Source organism: Acomys minous, assembly GCF_964271855.1.
Source record: "Acomys minous genome assembly, chromosome: 12".
NCBI classification, from domain to species: domain Eukaryota; kingdom Metazoa; phylum Chordata; class Mammalia; order Rodentia; family Muridae; genus Acomys; species Acomys minous.
Genome location: NC_140493.1, coordinates 94,800,977 through 94,817,262, shown reverse-complemented (window position 1 = coordinate 94,817,262; position 16,286 = coordinate 94,800,977). Strand labels below are relative to the sequence as shown.

At 39.2% G+C, this 16,286-nt stretch overlaps 1 protein-coding gene across 8 annotated transcripts in view; it reads left to right on the top strand.

Annotated features, from left to right (window-relative positions):
* GPATCH8 (G-patch domain containing 8) overlaps nucleotides 1-16,286 on the top strand; it is a 70,943-nt gene that overhangs the window by 15,691 nt on the left and 38,966 nt on the right. For 4 of the 8 annotated variants that reach the window (XM_084748020.1, XM_084748022.1, XM_084748021.1 and 1 more), the window contains exons 3-4: nucleotides 4,773-4,790; nucleotides 8,028-8,100. The exons of 1 other annotated variant lie outside the window; for it this stretch is intronic. Coding sequence is in view for 1 of the 7 variants with exons in the window: in XM_084748019.1 (XP_084604145.1) it covers nucleotides 8,028-8,100 (73 nt within the window). In the remaining 6 variants the exon portion in view is untranslated. Of the gene's footprint in view, nucleotides 1-4,772; nucleotides 4,791-8,027; nucleotides 8,101-16,037; nucleotides 16,107-16,286 lie in introns of all 8 variants that reach the window. 3 more of the 8 variants (XM_084748019.1, XM_084748025.1, XM_084748023.1) reach the window with 2 other exon arrangements.

Genomic DNA, 16,286 nt, shown 5'->3' with positions numbered 1-16,286 from the left:
AATTGATGACGCATGTGATAATGCTGCAGAGGGAGAGTTCACATCTGATAATGTACTGAAAGTCCAGTCTTGAATTTTAACCTAAGATTAAAATGCCAAGCCCACTTTGCTAAGTTAAAGCTCAGCAAGGTGTATGCCTTGTTCTTTTTTAGACCTTATCATCAGGCAGAATTTTATAATGAGACCCATAGGCAAGATACATGGATTGTACTTAAATAATTTAAAAATATTTCTTTGAATCAGAGTTTTAAGAACAAATTACCACTAACAAGTCCCCAGTACCATATTCTGTGAGGGTCATGGATAAGTTATTTCTATTGAGTACTTTGATTTGTCAATAACAGGAAGTTTAATTAGCCTGAATCAGTAGCCTGCTTCATTGTTACTGTACTCAATATTTTTTAAAAAGCATTGACATTTAGCACTTTTAAATTCTGTGTAGGCCCACATTATAAATTTTTTTATTCTATTCCTATGACATGAGACTAATGATACTGTTTCCTCACAGTGCCCAGGATTTTTTTTCTTGGACATATCGTATTGGTAAGCAAAGCACTGTGACAAGATAGTCTGCTTGTGTAATCATTGCCGAGTAATCTCAGTGAGTAAGAGTAGAGTTGGCTTAAGTCTTGTTTATTAGATAATGTTAATCTGCTCAATTTTAAATAACAAATGATACTGTACTCAGACCGGATCTTTACTTTTTAAAATAAATGTGTGGTCGGAGATATATATTTTATATTAGGTTATACTTCTAATGAAAAAGTATTCCTGGAATCTATAAACATAGGCACTAATTGTGAATTAGTTTAAATAATAGTAGGAAGACCTTTGTAGGATGCATTGTGTTAAAAAGAAGTAGGACTCACACACACACAAAAGGGGACCCAGAAAACAGCTGACATAATAATTTGGAAATAAAAATTGAAGTTTTAAAAAAACTCATACATGATTGACATCAAAGTAGGTAGTGTTCCTTCTCACCCAAGGACAAAAGTCCCCTATGCCCAGCAGACAAGGAGAATGTATTTAGTTATTGGGCTGGCTGGCTATTTTGAGCTCTTTTGTTCTAAGGGGCAATGTTGCTTCTAACATGAAAAGAATCTCTGCTGAATTAAGATCTTTCTCTGCAGCAATATCTTGAGAGGTGCTGACTGTTCTGCTACAGCATGCAACTCAAAAGTGGCTGGACACACAGCTCTGGGAGTCTACAGATCACTGCAGGAGCTAGGGTGTAGTCACTTAAATGCCTAAGAAAGCTAAGCCACAGTGGCTCATAGCTTGGAGGTGTGCACAGGTTTGTGTCAAGAACATGCCTCTGTGACAGGCTGTTATGAGTATGGAATTAAGGCTGTTTGTTTCATAATAGAGCATATTTGATACAAACCAGCAAAATGGGAAGTGAGATCCAAAGATGTTAATGAATTATACGTTAGGTAAACTTCTGAAGTCTGGATTTGTTAGTGAGGTGACACAGTTATTTAATTTCAGTAGGCAAATGTTAAAGACAAATTCTAAGATTCATAAAGTATTTTATAATATTTGCTATAATATTTGTTTTCTTTTATTTCAACCAATAAGATATTCTTCTGGTCAAGAGTAAAGCATTTTCTAAGAAAATTACGTTAGAGTTGGTAGATAACTTGATAATCTGAATTATAGTGACAAAATAAAATGCAGCGTTTTTTGTTTTTTGGTTCTTTTTGTTGTTGTTGTTTTTAACCACAAACAACTTTTTTAGTTTCAACTTTCAGAGTTGTTAGTTTATGAGATTTTGAAGTCCAGGCCACAATTGCGACCCCCATACATTTAAGATATTTGCAAAACTAAATATAATCTAAAGCTATAGCCCAATCTTAGATTCTACTATAATTATAAGAATCATTTGGTACAATTTAGGATATACAATCTTTTATGACCTTTATCTTAGTTTGAAGAGGATAAATCAGATGGGATAATGAAGTTGGACAAGAGACAGAGCACCTGCATCATAGACTTGAAGAAAATGCTGTCGTTGGTACAGTTGGAAGCACAGTTTCCACCAGGCACTAGTTGCTGTTCATTCTACCTGACTAATAAAAATCCTGACTTTAGTAGTTGTCAGGTTAAGTGGATTTTAAAAATTAGTGTTAAGTTTTCAAACTCTATTTAGGTGCCAACGTTTTGTTTACTTATGTAGGAATTTAGTAGTACGTGTATAACTGGAGTTTTGTTATGTTGCATATCCGTTTAGATCTGTGGACTCCACTAGTTCCAAAATGTAACTCTGTGGGACTGCTAATTTGACTCTTAGCAGTGACCGTTGTGGACTGCACAATAACCATATGCTTCTGGAGCTGGATGGTGTAGCATTACTCTATGGCTTTTCTCCCCAGTCTTCATTTGTCATCTGTAGTGAGCTATAGATTTTTTTGTTTGGGGAAGTTTTACAAATTTGTTCTTTGCATGGGTTCACCTGGTAGCATTGGTTCTTGCTTACAGAGTTTCTGATACACAATCAGCAAAGCTTACAACCCACTCAAGAGAAGTACAGTCTTGTCCTCATGAAAATGGGCTAAATTATATAAATTGAATGTGGTTGTCAACTAAAAGAAAATTGAGTATGGGATTAATATTCATGTAGTCACTGATGTATCTGAAGTGGTTTTCTCTTGAGATACGAGATTCCATTTTCTAGTATCAAAACTTAGAGCTAGCTCTTGCAATAAAATAAATTTGTATCTGTGTTTTGCCAGGCTCCCATCATACGCTGTTGGAGCTGTTGCCAAATGGTCCTTGTTTCTGTGGTGGGATATAGTCCCATGGAGCAGAGAGCAGTTCCTGGGAAGGTTTTGCACTTTGCGTTTAATTAATAGATAAAAATGTTGAGGACTGTCTGAAATAGTTAATGAGGTTTTTTTTTATTGTTGTTGTTGTTGTTTGTTTGTTTGTTTTCTGACAGGGTTTCTCTGTGTAGCCTTGGCTGTCCTAGACTCACTTTGTAGACCAGGCTGGCTCTCGAACTCACCACGCTCAGCCTTTTTAAATTATTATTATTTTTTTTTGCTTTTTTGACATTGGTATCACATTTTCAACATCTCTTTTTTTTTTTCCTCCGAGAGATCCGCCCGCCTCTGCCTCCTGAGTGCTGGGATTAAAGGCATGCGCCACCAGGCCTGGCTGAATTGTTGATTTTTACAAAATATTTTTCCAATAGTTAACAATTTTAGAATTATATTTAGTGCTTATTTTCTCTATTTGTCATGATTACCTATTGGAGCTTTAAGCTTTTATGTCAATCTACCATTATAAATAGCCATGGCACTCCACATGTGTGGATGGCAAAACCACAAAAGCACAGTCCTAAATAAAATACATTACTTGTTTTCTGTAGGATAATAGTTGAGCCCCTGTGTATTGATGGTAAAAATTTATAGTTCAGAGAGGGACAAGCCTTACTGTAAAAGTATTCTGCTGTAGTTCCCTTATATTATCATCTTCAAGTCTGCTGCGTCTTTTGGGTTTTTTCCCTCTTCACTTTTTAAATTTGTTTTGTTTTATTGAGACGGAGGTCTCCTATTGTAGCCCTGGCTGTCCTTGGAACAGGATGTGTGGTGTAGACCAGGTTGCCTGTAGACTGAAGAGAACCGTGTGGCTCTGCTTCCCAAGGGTTGAGATTAAAAGTGTGTGCCACCATATCTGCCCCCTCTCCTCTCCCCTCCCCTCCCCTCCCCTCCCCTCCCCTCCCCTCCCCTCCCTGTCTCCCTCCTTCCTTCTTTTTAAAATTTATTCTGTGGGCTGGAGAAATGACCCAAGTGGTTAAGACTATTATAGTCGGGCGTGGTGGCGCACGCCTGTAGTCCCAGCACTTGAGAGGCAGAGGCAGGAGGATCTCTGAGTTCGAGGCTAGCTTGGTTTACAGTGATTCAGAGAAACCCTGTCTCGGAAAAACAAACAAACAAACAAAAAATATTATTCTTACAGAAGATCCTAATTAATTCTCAGCATCAGGGAAGCTCACAGATGCCTGTTAACTCCAGCTCCAGGCATGACGAGAACACACAGTAATTTTAAAAACAAGCAAACGTATTCCACCCCCCCCCTTTTTTTGACAATTTCTTACAGGTGTACAGTATTTCTTGATCATATCCACCACCACCTATATTTATATATTTTTTCTTTTTTCCTTTTTGGGAAGCGATCATACTGAATACTTTGTGGAGAGCCACAAGCCGCACGGCAGCCTTTTCTTCTAAAAGCAGATAGTTTGAAATGATAGGAGAGGCCCAGGCTAGTGAGGGGAAGAGTGTGCTTGCCTTACAGTCTTTTCAGTCAGAAAGACACAGTGCCACGTGCCATAGGTTATAGCCTTGGACGTTCCCTTCTCTGCTCCTACTTAGGAAAGTTGAGAACAGTATATTAAGTTACAGTTTCACATTAGGTTCAGAAGAGTCATGCCACTGTTGTTTCACAGTAGCTTCCCCAGAGGTGACAGCCAACCTCTTGAGTGGTGTTGTAAAAGTGGTGCTAATGTGTATGACCCTGAACTTTTCTTTTTTCTCCCTTTAACATTTGCTTTTCCTTTCACTGTTGTCAGTCACAACACGCTGCTCTTGAATCTCTCAGCTGGTCTTGACTCGTGATTTTACTTATGCTTTCCGTCTTCTTTAATAAATACATTACTTGCAAGCAGTGAATTGAAAACAAGACAAAAAATTTAAAAAAAAAATAAAGCGACCATTAGTGATGGACAGTTTCTTACTTTGTGTTACATTTAACTGTTCTTTTGACAGCCCAGTTTTTAAAGCCAGGTTCGTATGGAAATGCTTTCACTCCACTTGCACTGCTTTTGGAAATAGCATACTGCTTCATCTGTCTGTTTATTTTAGTGCATTCATAATATAACACAGTCAACATAATGTCTCATCTCACATGGCCAAAGGTTGAATTCTTAAAACAATAAAAACAAAAACAACAAATTACAACAAATTGGGGGAGGGACAACAATTTTTGTCAGCATTACTTAATACCTAAATCTTTGTGCCAAGTACAGTTACAACATTAGTTTAGCAAGCAAATAAACAGCAATAAACTGCAATTGTTTAATTGTTTAGATTTTGTTTTTGTTTTTGTTTTTTTATATAGATAATATCTCACTCTTTATTCTGTGATTGAACTGGATGGAGTGATCCTCCTGCCTTAGCAGGAGTGTGCCACCATATCAGGCTCAGCTACGTACTTGAAGAGTACTCATTTTGCTATCCTTGTCATTTCCAGAGGTACTTACACATAGATAAATTTATTTGATAGTAGGAAAAATAAAAGTTTATTGCTGTACTCAGCTTTCATGTGATCTTGTTTTATTTTTTTTAATTAAACATTTTTGAGGTGTTATGGCTCAAATCTGGGCCTCACACATGCTGGTAAAGTACTGAACAGTTGCACTAAATCCCGAAGCCTTTTTTTCTTTTGTCTCATGTAGCTTAGGTTGGTTTTGAATTGTTATGTAGCCAAGGATGACCTTGAACTCCTGATATACTGTCTTCTGCCTCTACCTCCCCAGTTCTGGGATTACAGATGTGATTAAACATGGTTGACCTAATTTTTTTTTTTAAATAATGAAGTTATTTATAGTAAGACATACTCAGTATTAGGTAAGATTATGTTTTTCTTAGCAATGTAGGAGAGAAGAGGAGCAGGAACAGTGTCCAGTTAAAATTTTCTGATATTTAATAATGTGAGCATCATCACTTGGGATTGCAGATAGTCTGTTTTCTAGTTCTTTCTATTTTTAGCAAAAATAATTTATAGTGCCCGTTTAATATACCATGTATGTGTGTGAGAGCATATCATATATCACAGTAGTGCCTTTTGATTTTCAAAACACCTTAAAGCCCCATAAAATTAAGTAATCCTGGCATGGTGGTACACTTAGGAGGCTGAGGCAGGAAGATCACAAGTTCAAGGGAGACCTACCTAGAAAAAACAAAAACATAAAGGGAACTAGGGATATAATTCAGTTGGTAGAGTGCTTGCCTAGCATTCATGAAGTTTAGGGTTAGTCTCTAGCACTACATATACCAGGCTTCATGGTGTATATCTGTAACCTCAGCCCTAGGGTAGTAGAGGCAGGAGCATCAAATGTTTATGTAATAGCAAGCCTTTCTTTTATTTTATTTATTTATTTTTTATTTTTTTTAATAGCAAGTCTTAAGACCAGCCTACACTAATGAGATCTTGCCTGAGAAATCAGAAATCCCACCTCCACCAGTAAAAACAGCAGTCACTCAGCTGCATGTTGTCTTAAACTTGTGGAAGGAAATTGTTCCTTTAAAGAAAAACAAGCCAGAAATGGTGGTGCAAGCCATTAGCCCTAGGACTCAGGAGGCAGAGGCAAGAAGTTCTCTGTGAGTTCGAGGACAGCCAGGGCTACACAGAGAAAGCCTGTCTTGAAAAATAAGCAAACAAAATCTGGGTGTGGTGCCGCACGCCTTTAATCCCAGCACTGGGGAGGCAGAGGCAGGTAGATCACTGTGAGTTCGAGGCCAGCCTGTTCTACAAAGCGAGTCCAGTACAGCCAAGGCTACACAGACCCTGTCTCAAAAAACCAAAAAAAAAAAAAAAAAAAAAAAAAAAGAAAGAAAGAAAGAAAAAGAAAAGAAAGTAAGTAGATTTAGGAGGCTTCACTAATTGACTTCAGGTATAATAAAATTAATTCCAAGTGACAACATTAGATTACTATTACAAATTACATGGACTATATATTGAAGGTTATTTTGGTTTATTTTAATTGTGTATATGGTAGTGGAGATTGGACTCAGCCTGGTACATACTGGGCAACTGCTCTCCTCTGACTTCAGCCTAGCCTTTAGGCCCCCCCCCTCAGTTTTTTTGAGACAGGGTTTCTCTGTATAGTCCTGGCTATCTTGGACTCGCTCTGTAGACCAGGCTGGCCTGGAACTCACAGCGACCAACCTGCCTCTGCCTCCTGAGTGCTGGGATTAAAGGCGTGCACCACCATACCCAGCCCTTCCCCCCCCCCCCCCAGCCTTTACCTTTTTTCTTGATTGGTAGCATTTTATTTTTCTTGGTGTTCAGTAGTTCTTTAGCATGGTCTTGCAACTGCTCAGTAGTTTTAAAAGTAGAGAAGCAGAGGACTATGAAGTTTCTGATTTCTTGACTCTTAAGCGGTAGCTGACATTTAATTGTTGTTTCTGGTATCTTGCCATACAGTTTACATTGAAATACTGTTTCAGATGAGACATTATGTATGTTGACCCCACATGCACTAATGGTTCTTTACTGTTGACTTATTGCTAGGCCTGTTTCATTCTAACATCTTAGCATTTTTGTTAGACTACACGTTGAAATGCATCACTCAGTCTGTGCTTGAGCTCATTTTATTTTTTGTTTACTTGATTTAACTTCTTGTTTTACTAACCTCAATGTTTTCAGTTTACTATTGGCTGCATGCTGGTTATATTTATATGTTGTATATATATATACTATAGCAAATCAAGCCTAGCCTGGATTTGGTGGTTGTCTCCATTTCTCGTGCTGGGATAGCCTTACACTTATAGCTTACTTTATGTCATGAAAGCCTGACACATAAACAAAATAACTAAACACAATGCAGATTTTCTTTTCTTTTCTTTAAAAAAAATCTTAAAGTGGTGCTGTCTAGGTGGTGGATATGATTGTATAAATACCTTGATTTTAAGCTTTTTAATGTTAGTTTTAAAACTTCATAAGTGAATTCTTCCCCCTTTTCCTTCCCTCTTTCTCATTTCAAAGTGTTATGTACAGAAGTTGCCCAGCACACTATCAGAAAAAACCCTTTCCCCATTTTCTTCCCATATAAAATACTAGCCAGCATTTCTTTTTACATTAATGTCCCTTTTACTGGCACATTTATCCTTTTATTAGCACCTTTTTTGCATGCATATAGGTAGAATTATCTCTTGTTCATCATCTATTTTAATGTAACTAGGAAGGGAAGAATATATTATTGGAATATTTTTGGTTTGTCTCTCTGTTCTGTCTGTCAGGATAATATTGGACACCGCTTACTCCAGAAACATGGGTGGAAGCTGGGCCAGGGATTGGGAAAATCTCTTCAGGGTAAGTTTTTTGAATTTTCCAAATTGATGACAACAGTGATGATGATGATGGTGGTGGTAGTGGTGGTGATGATGATGATGATAAGAAGAGTGAAAAACAATGTTTATGAAGCAAACCTTGTACCTAGACATGTTTGTTGTCTTTTAAAACAAGTATTTGAATCTCCCCATCTTATCCCCTGCTAGAATAGCCTGTTTTTCCTCAGCCTTATCTTAAGTCACTGTATAGCCTCTATACTTGCCAATAATTGGTAAGAATAAGTTGCTGTGTCATTAAAGCTTACAGAGCCGTACATCTTATGGATGGCCCAGCCTGTTTGAGGTTTGTGTGTGGAGGTGATAATGGTGGACTACAAGGAACATACGTTAGAGTGTTCTCTTTATGCCTTTCAGTGATACTCCTGTGGCTACTGTATTATAAAGAGACTCATTCAACAGCCAGGTTTATTTTTTGTCCTTCTAAGTTCTCCCTAAAACCAGTGATTTTCCTGTGGCTCCTTTGCTTTGTCATCAGAGTGGATGTGGTAGTAGAGAGGAAACTTAACCTGTGTGAAATCTGAAATGAAAGAAGAAATTTCCTAGGACTGCCCAAGGAGAGGCCATTTCTCAGATTTAGATCCCACTCTGGAAAATACATGATTTAAAGTTTCTATTGCACTTTCCCTTTTAACTATACTAATCATTTGGATGCAACCTAAAATGCCAGTATGTCTGCTTCTGACTTCTTGCAAGTTGGAAAGCAACCAGCTGTATTTACATTTTAGGTCTTTCTGATTGGGAAACTATTGATGGTTGCAGATTTGAGGTGAATGCCAACTCAGAAAGGAGGGGAAACTGCCTCTAATCGTAGAGGGCCTTATATAAAGGGTGGTTTGAAGATAATTGTGTATAATCCTTTGAATTTGTAAGTGGATCTTCACATGAATGCTGAACTCTAATTAGTGTATTAAGGGTGAGCAAGAAAACAGGGAATGCAACAGTCTTCCAGTTAGTGTAGCTTGCTTTTGCCAGGCAGGTGTGGTAGTACACACCTTTTAATTCCAACACTTGGGAGGTGGAAGCAAGAGTTTGAGTGCAGCCTGTGGTACCTGGTGAGACTCTTTTATTTATTTACTTATTTATTATTGTTGTTTTTGGTTTTTTGAGACAAGGTTTCTCTGTGTAGCGTTGGCTGTCCTGGACTCACTTTGTAGACCAGGCTGGCCTTGAGCTCACATTGATCAGCCTGCCTCTCCCTCCTGAGTGCTGGGATTAAAAGTGTGCGCCACCACTGCCCAGTTCCTGGTGAGACTATTAAGTCTCAAAAAATTAGGCCCAGTGGTAGTGGTGCACACCTTTAATCTCAGCGCTGGGGAGGCAGAGGCAGGCAGATCTCTTGAGTTTGAGGCCAGCCTGGTCTACAGGCAAGTTTCAGAACAGCCAGGGCTACACAGAGAAATCCTGTTCTGAAAAACAAACAAAAAACCAAAACAACAAAATTAAACCAAAACACTAACAAACTATTTTTGGTCTGTGTTGTGGATTAGACCGGTGGCTTCATGCATGAATTCAATGTTAGCCCTGGACTCACTTTTTTTCTTTCTTTTTAAAAAAATTATTTATTTATTTTCATTTTATGTGCATTGGTGTTTTGCCTGCATGTATGTCTGTGTGAGGGTGTCAGATCTTGGAGTTAGAGACAGTTGTGAGCTGCCATGTGGGTGTTGGGAATTGAACCCTGGTCCTCTATAAGAGCAGTCAGTGCTCTTAACCACTGAGCCTCTGGACTCACTTTTGTAGACCAGGCTGGCCTCAATCACAGAGATCTGCCTCCCTCTGTCTCCTGTGTCCTGGGATTAAATGCATGTACCACCATACCTGGCCCTAGCCCTTCCTTTTTTTAATGCTTTTTCAAGACAGGGTTTTTCTGTGTAACAACAGCTCTAGCTGTCCTAGAATTCATTCTGTAGACCAGGCTGGCCTTGAACTCAGAGATCTACCTGCCTCTGCCTCTCTAGTGCTGGGTTTAAAGGCAAGCACTACCATGCCTGGCTTAACATTCTTACAAAAACAAAAACAAAAACAAAAAATCCAAATTTTACTTATAAATTATATTTGGGAATGGTACATAGGACATAATCAGTAAATATATTTTTGAATGTTTTTTTTCCTGAACATTAGCCTCTGGAGAAATAATACAAACATTTGACTGTCATTAAATTTACTTTCCAAGTGTAAGCATATGCTGCAGAAATGCAAAAATGACTTAGAATAGTTTGTGTGGTAGAGTACAAAGGTTTTGTAAAGGTCCAAAGTAGAGATTAAAATGAAGACAGGCTAGGTACACGCCTTAACCCCAGCATTCAGGAGGCAGAGGCAGGCAGATCAATGAGTACGCGGCCAGCCTGGCCTAAAGATCGAGTTTCAGGACGGTGAAGGTTACACAGAGAAGCCTTGTCTTAAAAAACTGAAGAAAGGGGAGGAAGAAAAAAGATAGCAAATTTGTTTGGATCCAAAAGTTACTGATATTGAGTGTCAGAAATGTTATGATTAGAGGATGGGGAGGGAAGTGTGTTCTTATCTCTTGTGTTTTTTGTGGTACGGGAATCAAGGGTCTCATGCATACTATGTGAATTTCTTCCACACACACACACAGGATAGGTACATGGGTTCATACTTAGGTAGACCAGGCTGGCCTCAGACATAGACCTGCCACTGCTTTTGGAAAGTGCTGGGATTAAAGCCGTGCACTACCACTGCCTGGAGATTGAGGATTTTAAAAAAGAATTTAGTTGAAATTTGATTCTCTTTAAATTTTTACTTTCTTTCTTTTTTTGGCTTTTCAAGACTAAGTTTCTCTGTGTAGCCTTGGCAAATTCTTACTTTCTTGAGAAGAAGGTTGAGATAGATATTTTAGAATAGCTCAGGATAGCCTCAAGCCCCATGGTTCTCCTGCCCCCAATTTCCAAGTGTTGGGAATATATGGATGTGCAGTACCATACCCAGTGAGCTCTTTGAGAAAAATGATTTAGGTTTATTGGTTTTGTATCTCCAACTTCATATTAACAGGCACATGAATATTCACAAATACATTTATTTAAATACAAGGAATAGTGGGGTGGTGGTGGCCCAAGCCTTTAATCCTAGCACTCAAGAGGCAGAGATAGGCAGATTTCTGTGAGTTCAAGGGCAGTCTGGTCTACAGAGCTAGTTCCAGGAAGCCAAGACCACATACACAGAGAAACCCTGAAAGGGGGGGGGGGGGGAACGACAAAAAATAAATGAATAGATAAACAAAAATATGCAAGGGAAAGTTAAAGCTTATTTGAAGTTTAATTTTGTTTTTATTTGGTTTTTTGAGGCAAGATCTCGTTACATAGCCCTGGCTGGCCTGAAACTTTATATGTAGACTAGGCTGTTCTTGCTCTTGTACCCGTCCTCCTGCTGTGCCTCCTAAATGCTGAGATTATAGCTTTTATTTGTTAATTGTTTTTGTTCTTCTTCTTGGGTAAGGACAGGGCCTCCTTTTAGCCCAGGCTAGCCTTGAACTCGCTATGTAACTGAGGTTGGCCCTGAACTGTGATCCTGCAGTCTTGGTCTGTTAAGTGCTAAGAATACACATTTTTGCCACCATGTCCAACTTCTATATTTAATTGTGATAACACATACAACTAATTTTTTTAATCATAGCATATTTCTCCTCTTTTTTTCCTCTTTCTTTGTTTTGTATTGAGTATCCATTCAAGGATTTTGTTTATCCTATGTCCATGCTCTACTACAGAGCTACACCCTAGGCTCTTCTGTTTGTTCTGTTGTTTTTTGCTTTGTTTTGTTTTCGAGACAGGGTTTCTCTGTGTAGCCTTGGCTGTCCTGGACTTGCTTTGTAGACCAGGCTGCCTTCAAACTCACATTGATCCACCTGCTTCTGCCTCCCTGAGTGCTGGGATCAAAGGTGTGCGCCCAGCATGAATTTAAGACTCGTAACATATCGAACATATAGTAATTTACTAAAATTTAAACCTGGGCTCTTCAAGCTTTTTTTTTTCCCCCTTGAAAAGTTGAGATACCATTTCAGCTCATGTAAGGCTTTTAGAGGTGATGCCATCCTTCTTGGGGCATCAGTGTATATAGTGGTCATACTGGATAGGTTGAGGATAGGGCATGTTGACTCTAGAGTAAAGGTCTCTATGTCAGGATACAAAAGTTGTACTTTGTAAACTGAATTTCTTTTTGTATTTGAATTTTTCTGTTTGGTTGTTTTTGTTTTTGTTTTTCCAAGAAACGGTTTCTTTATGTAGCCTTGCCTGTCCCAGAACTCATTCTGTAGACCAGGCTGGTCTCAAATAACAGAGATCAACCAGCCTCTGTGTTCCTGAGTACTGGGATTAAAGGCAGATGCCACCACCACCCTATTTTTGAATTTTATTATTATTTTATCTTTCCTTTTTGTTCATTATATATATATATATATATATATATATATATATATATATTAAAGATTTATTTATTTATTATTTATACAGTATTCTGCTGGCATATGTGAGTGCAGGCCAGAAGAGGGCACCAAATCACATTATAGATGTTTGTGAGCCACTATGTGGTTGCTGGGAATTGAACTCAGGACCTTTGGAAGAACAGACAGTGCTCTTAACCTCTGAGCCATCTCTCCAGCTCCGTGTTCATTATATTTTAAATGCTTTTTTAAAACCTTAACTGTATACGGCACATAGTAATTGTTTTGGGTTTGTTTGGTTTGGAGGGGTTGGTTTGGTTTGGTTTGGAGTGGGCCACATTTACCTGCATAGGATTTTATTTTTAATAGTAACAATTACATCAAGTGTAGTGGCTCAAGCCTATAATCCCAGCACTCAGGAGGCAGAGGCAGAGGCAGGTGGATCTCTGAGTTCAAGGACAGCCAAGGATACACAGAGAAACACTGTTGGTAAAAAACAAACAAACAAACGAATGAATACATAATTAAATAAGTAAAGTCCTACAGAGAATAGTAATGTTGATCAGGTGTCTGTCATCTGAAGTAGAGAGCTAGGCTTGTGGGAAACATTTTACACCGTTATATATTACAGGAGCAGAAGGGTATAATTAATTCACAACAAAACATTAATAACTTATAGTTCTATTTTATGACTGTTAGACTCCATGCATTTCTAAAATCCTTTTATAACATTTTTGCACCTTTGAAATGGAATTCTTATTTTGCTGTGAAATATATTTCCTTATGTTTAGCTCAGAAGTAGCACCTTATATCTTCTTTGTTACAATTGTCCAAGCTATTAGATTGGCTGTTTTGTTTTAATTGTAAAGTAAAAGTTCCAGTCTAGGTGAGGTGTGGTGGCACACGCCTTTAATCCCAGTACTCGGGAAGCAGAGGCAGGCGGATCGCTGTGAGTTCGAGGCAAAGTCTGGTCTAAAAAGCCAAGTCCAGGACAGCCAAGGCTACACAGAGAGATCCTGTCTTGAAAAACCAACCAATCAAACCAAACAAAAAAATTCCAGTCTTGGGAAAAATGAATGGGGTCTGATACTATTTCTTTCTTTCTTCCTTCCTTCCTTTCTTTCTTTCTTTCTTCCTTCCTTTCTTTCTTTCTTTCTTTCTTTCTTTTTCAAGACAGGGTCTCTCTGTGTATCTTTGGCTGTCCTGGACTCGCTTTGTAGACCAGGCTGGCCTCGAACTCACAGCGAAACACCTGCCTCTGCCTTCCAAGTGCTGATACTATTTCAGAACTCATCCTGACTAGTCGATAAACCAGCAGCATTAGACAGCTAACGTATTTAGTGAGCTACTAGCATATTGTATTTGGCTATGCCTGGTGGCCCATGCCTATAATCTGAAAATTTAGAAATCTGAAGCAGGTGGATTACCTTGAGTTCATCATAGTGAGCCCTATCTCAAAAAGACATTGTTTCTGCCTTTTAAGCTTATTTCCCAGACCTCCCCCAGTCTTGTTTCTTTAACTAACTGCGTGAGATGTTAAGGTTTTTTTTTTTTTTTTAGGTCAGGAACCATATATGGTGCCCACAGAGGTCTGGAAAGGGCTTTGAGTCCTGTGAGACTGTAGTTAGAGATGGTGTCAGCCTCACTGTAGGGCAGGGAATTGAACCTGTATCTTCTAGAAGAACAGTCAGTGTTGTTAACTGCTAAGTTCTCCAGCCCTTTATTTATTTATTTTTGGTTTTTCAAGACAGGGTTTCTCTGTGTGGCCTTGACTGTCCTGGACTCACTTTGTAGACCAAGCTGGCCTTGAACTCACAGCGATTCACCTGCCTCTGCCTCCTGAGTGCTGAGATTAAAGGCATGCGCCACCACGCCCGGCTCAGCCCTTTATTTTTTTAAGGCTTTGTTTTTATTTATGTGTATGTGTACGTCGTTGTTTGGCAGTACATGTATGCCATAGTGAATATGTGTAGATTCAAGCACCACTTTCAGGAGATAGTTCTCTTCTTCCACCATGTGAGGTTTGGAAATAACTCAGATTACCTACTGAACCATGTCATAGGGCCCCTTTGAAGGGTTGCAGAGGGAAGGGTTTTTTGTTGTTTGTTTGCCTTTTCAAGACAGGGCTTCTCTGTGTAGCCATGGCTGTCGTGGACTCACTTTGTAGACCTGGCCTGGAACTCAAAGAGATCTGCCTGCCTCTGCTTGCCGAGTGCTGGGATTAAAGGCGTGCGCCACCATGCCCTGCTAAGGGAAGGGTTTCTTTACTAACACCAATCCTCCTGGTTCAGCCAGCCATGGTGTGTGGGATTATAGGAGTTAACTACCATACCTGGCATTGTGCACACTTTTTTGTTTGTTTTTTGAGACAGGTTTCTCTGTAGCCTTGGCTGTCCTAAACTCACTTTGTAGACCAGGCTGGCCTTAAACTCACAGCGATCCACCTGCCTCTGCCTCCCAAGTGCTCGGATCAAAGGCGTGTGCCACCACACCTGGCTCAGCGTACTCTTTTCTTGAGCAGAATTAAGAATGTGATTGTCCTAAAGTGCTTTGGTCTTCCTGAGAATAAAGATTTTCAGTTACTTTTGTGTAGGAGTACTTCATTTGGGTAGGGACAGTGTTGTATTGTGTTGTTTGGTTTTGTGATGGAATCTTTCTCGGTGACTCAGGCTAGCTTCATACTTGACAAGCTTCCTGCCATTGCCTCCTGGGTACTGCTGGTGGCTACCTTTTTTTTCCTTTCCTTCTCCTCTTTTTCAACTACTTCTTTTTTGTTTTGTTTTGTTGGGATAGGATTCTCTGTGTAACAGCCTTGGCTGTCCTAGAACTCTATTTGTAGATCAGAGTGGCCTGGAACTGACTCCAGGATTAAAGGTGTCCTCCGCCACACTCAGCATTCCCAGGACTTGTGCGCTAGACAAGCACTCTACCAGTTGACCAAATCCTCAGCCTTGTTGATCAATTTTCTTTATATATTCTTGTGACATACAGTTTTTTGAGTGGCATGTTTGTTTCTCCCTGTGAAATTTAGAAAAATGGAAATACCACTAAGTACATATCATAGGCCAAAAGTTGATCTAAGGTCTAGATGTATCTGATTGTCTTGTTTAATAAAATAGTCACTAGTGTTTTTTCATGGGAGTTGCAAGGGTGGTGGGCGTGGGGCGAGGGAGAAGGTGAGTAGAGACAGTGTCTCACATAGCTGAAGCTGGCCTTGAACTCTTTATCTTTCTGGGTCATCCTGAATGCTGGAATCACAGTTGTGTATCTATTTGCCTGGCTTGTTTGTTTTGAGATGAGGTTTCACTGTGCTGGCCTCCAACTCTCAGAGATCCTCCAGTCCTGGTCTTGCTAGTGCTGGCATTATAGATAAGAGCTCCAGGCCAAGTTAAGTGTGCTCCATTTATAAGTAGAAATGGTTTTAGAAAAGTCCTACAGCTACTAAGTATCTGCCACTTAAGTATAAGTATGACTTTAAATCTACTTTACACCCTTTTTCCTTTCAGAAAAAAGCCGATACCAAAAATAGGAATTTGGGGAGGTCAGGAAACAGCCCCTCTGAATCACAAAGCCAGGTATGGGTTGTCAGAAAGGCTTGTGCCTAATGTGGGGGTTTCTATTTCTGACCCATGCTTCTGGAAGGTACAGAGACAAAACTCCTTGTATGAGGCCTATACTTTGAGACCAGCTTGTCTCTATAACTTAGTTTACCAGAGTTCATATAGTTTAGGAGACAGTGATTCTGTTCCCTGATG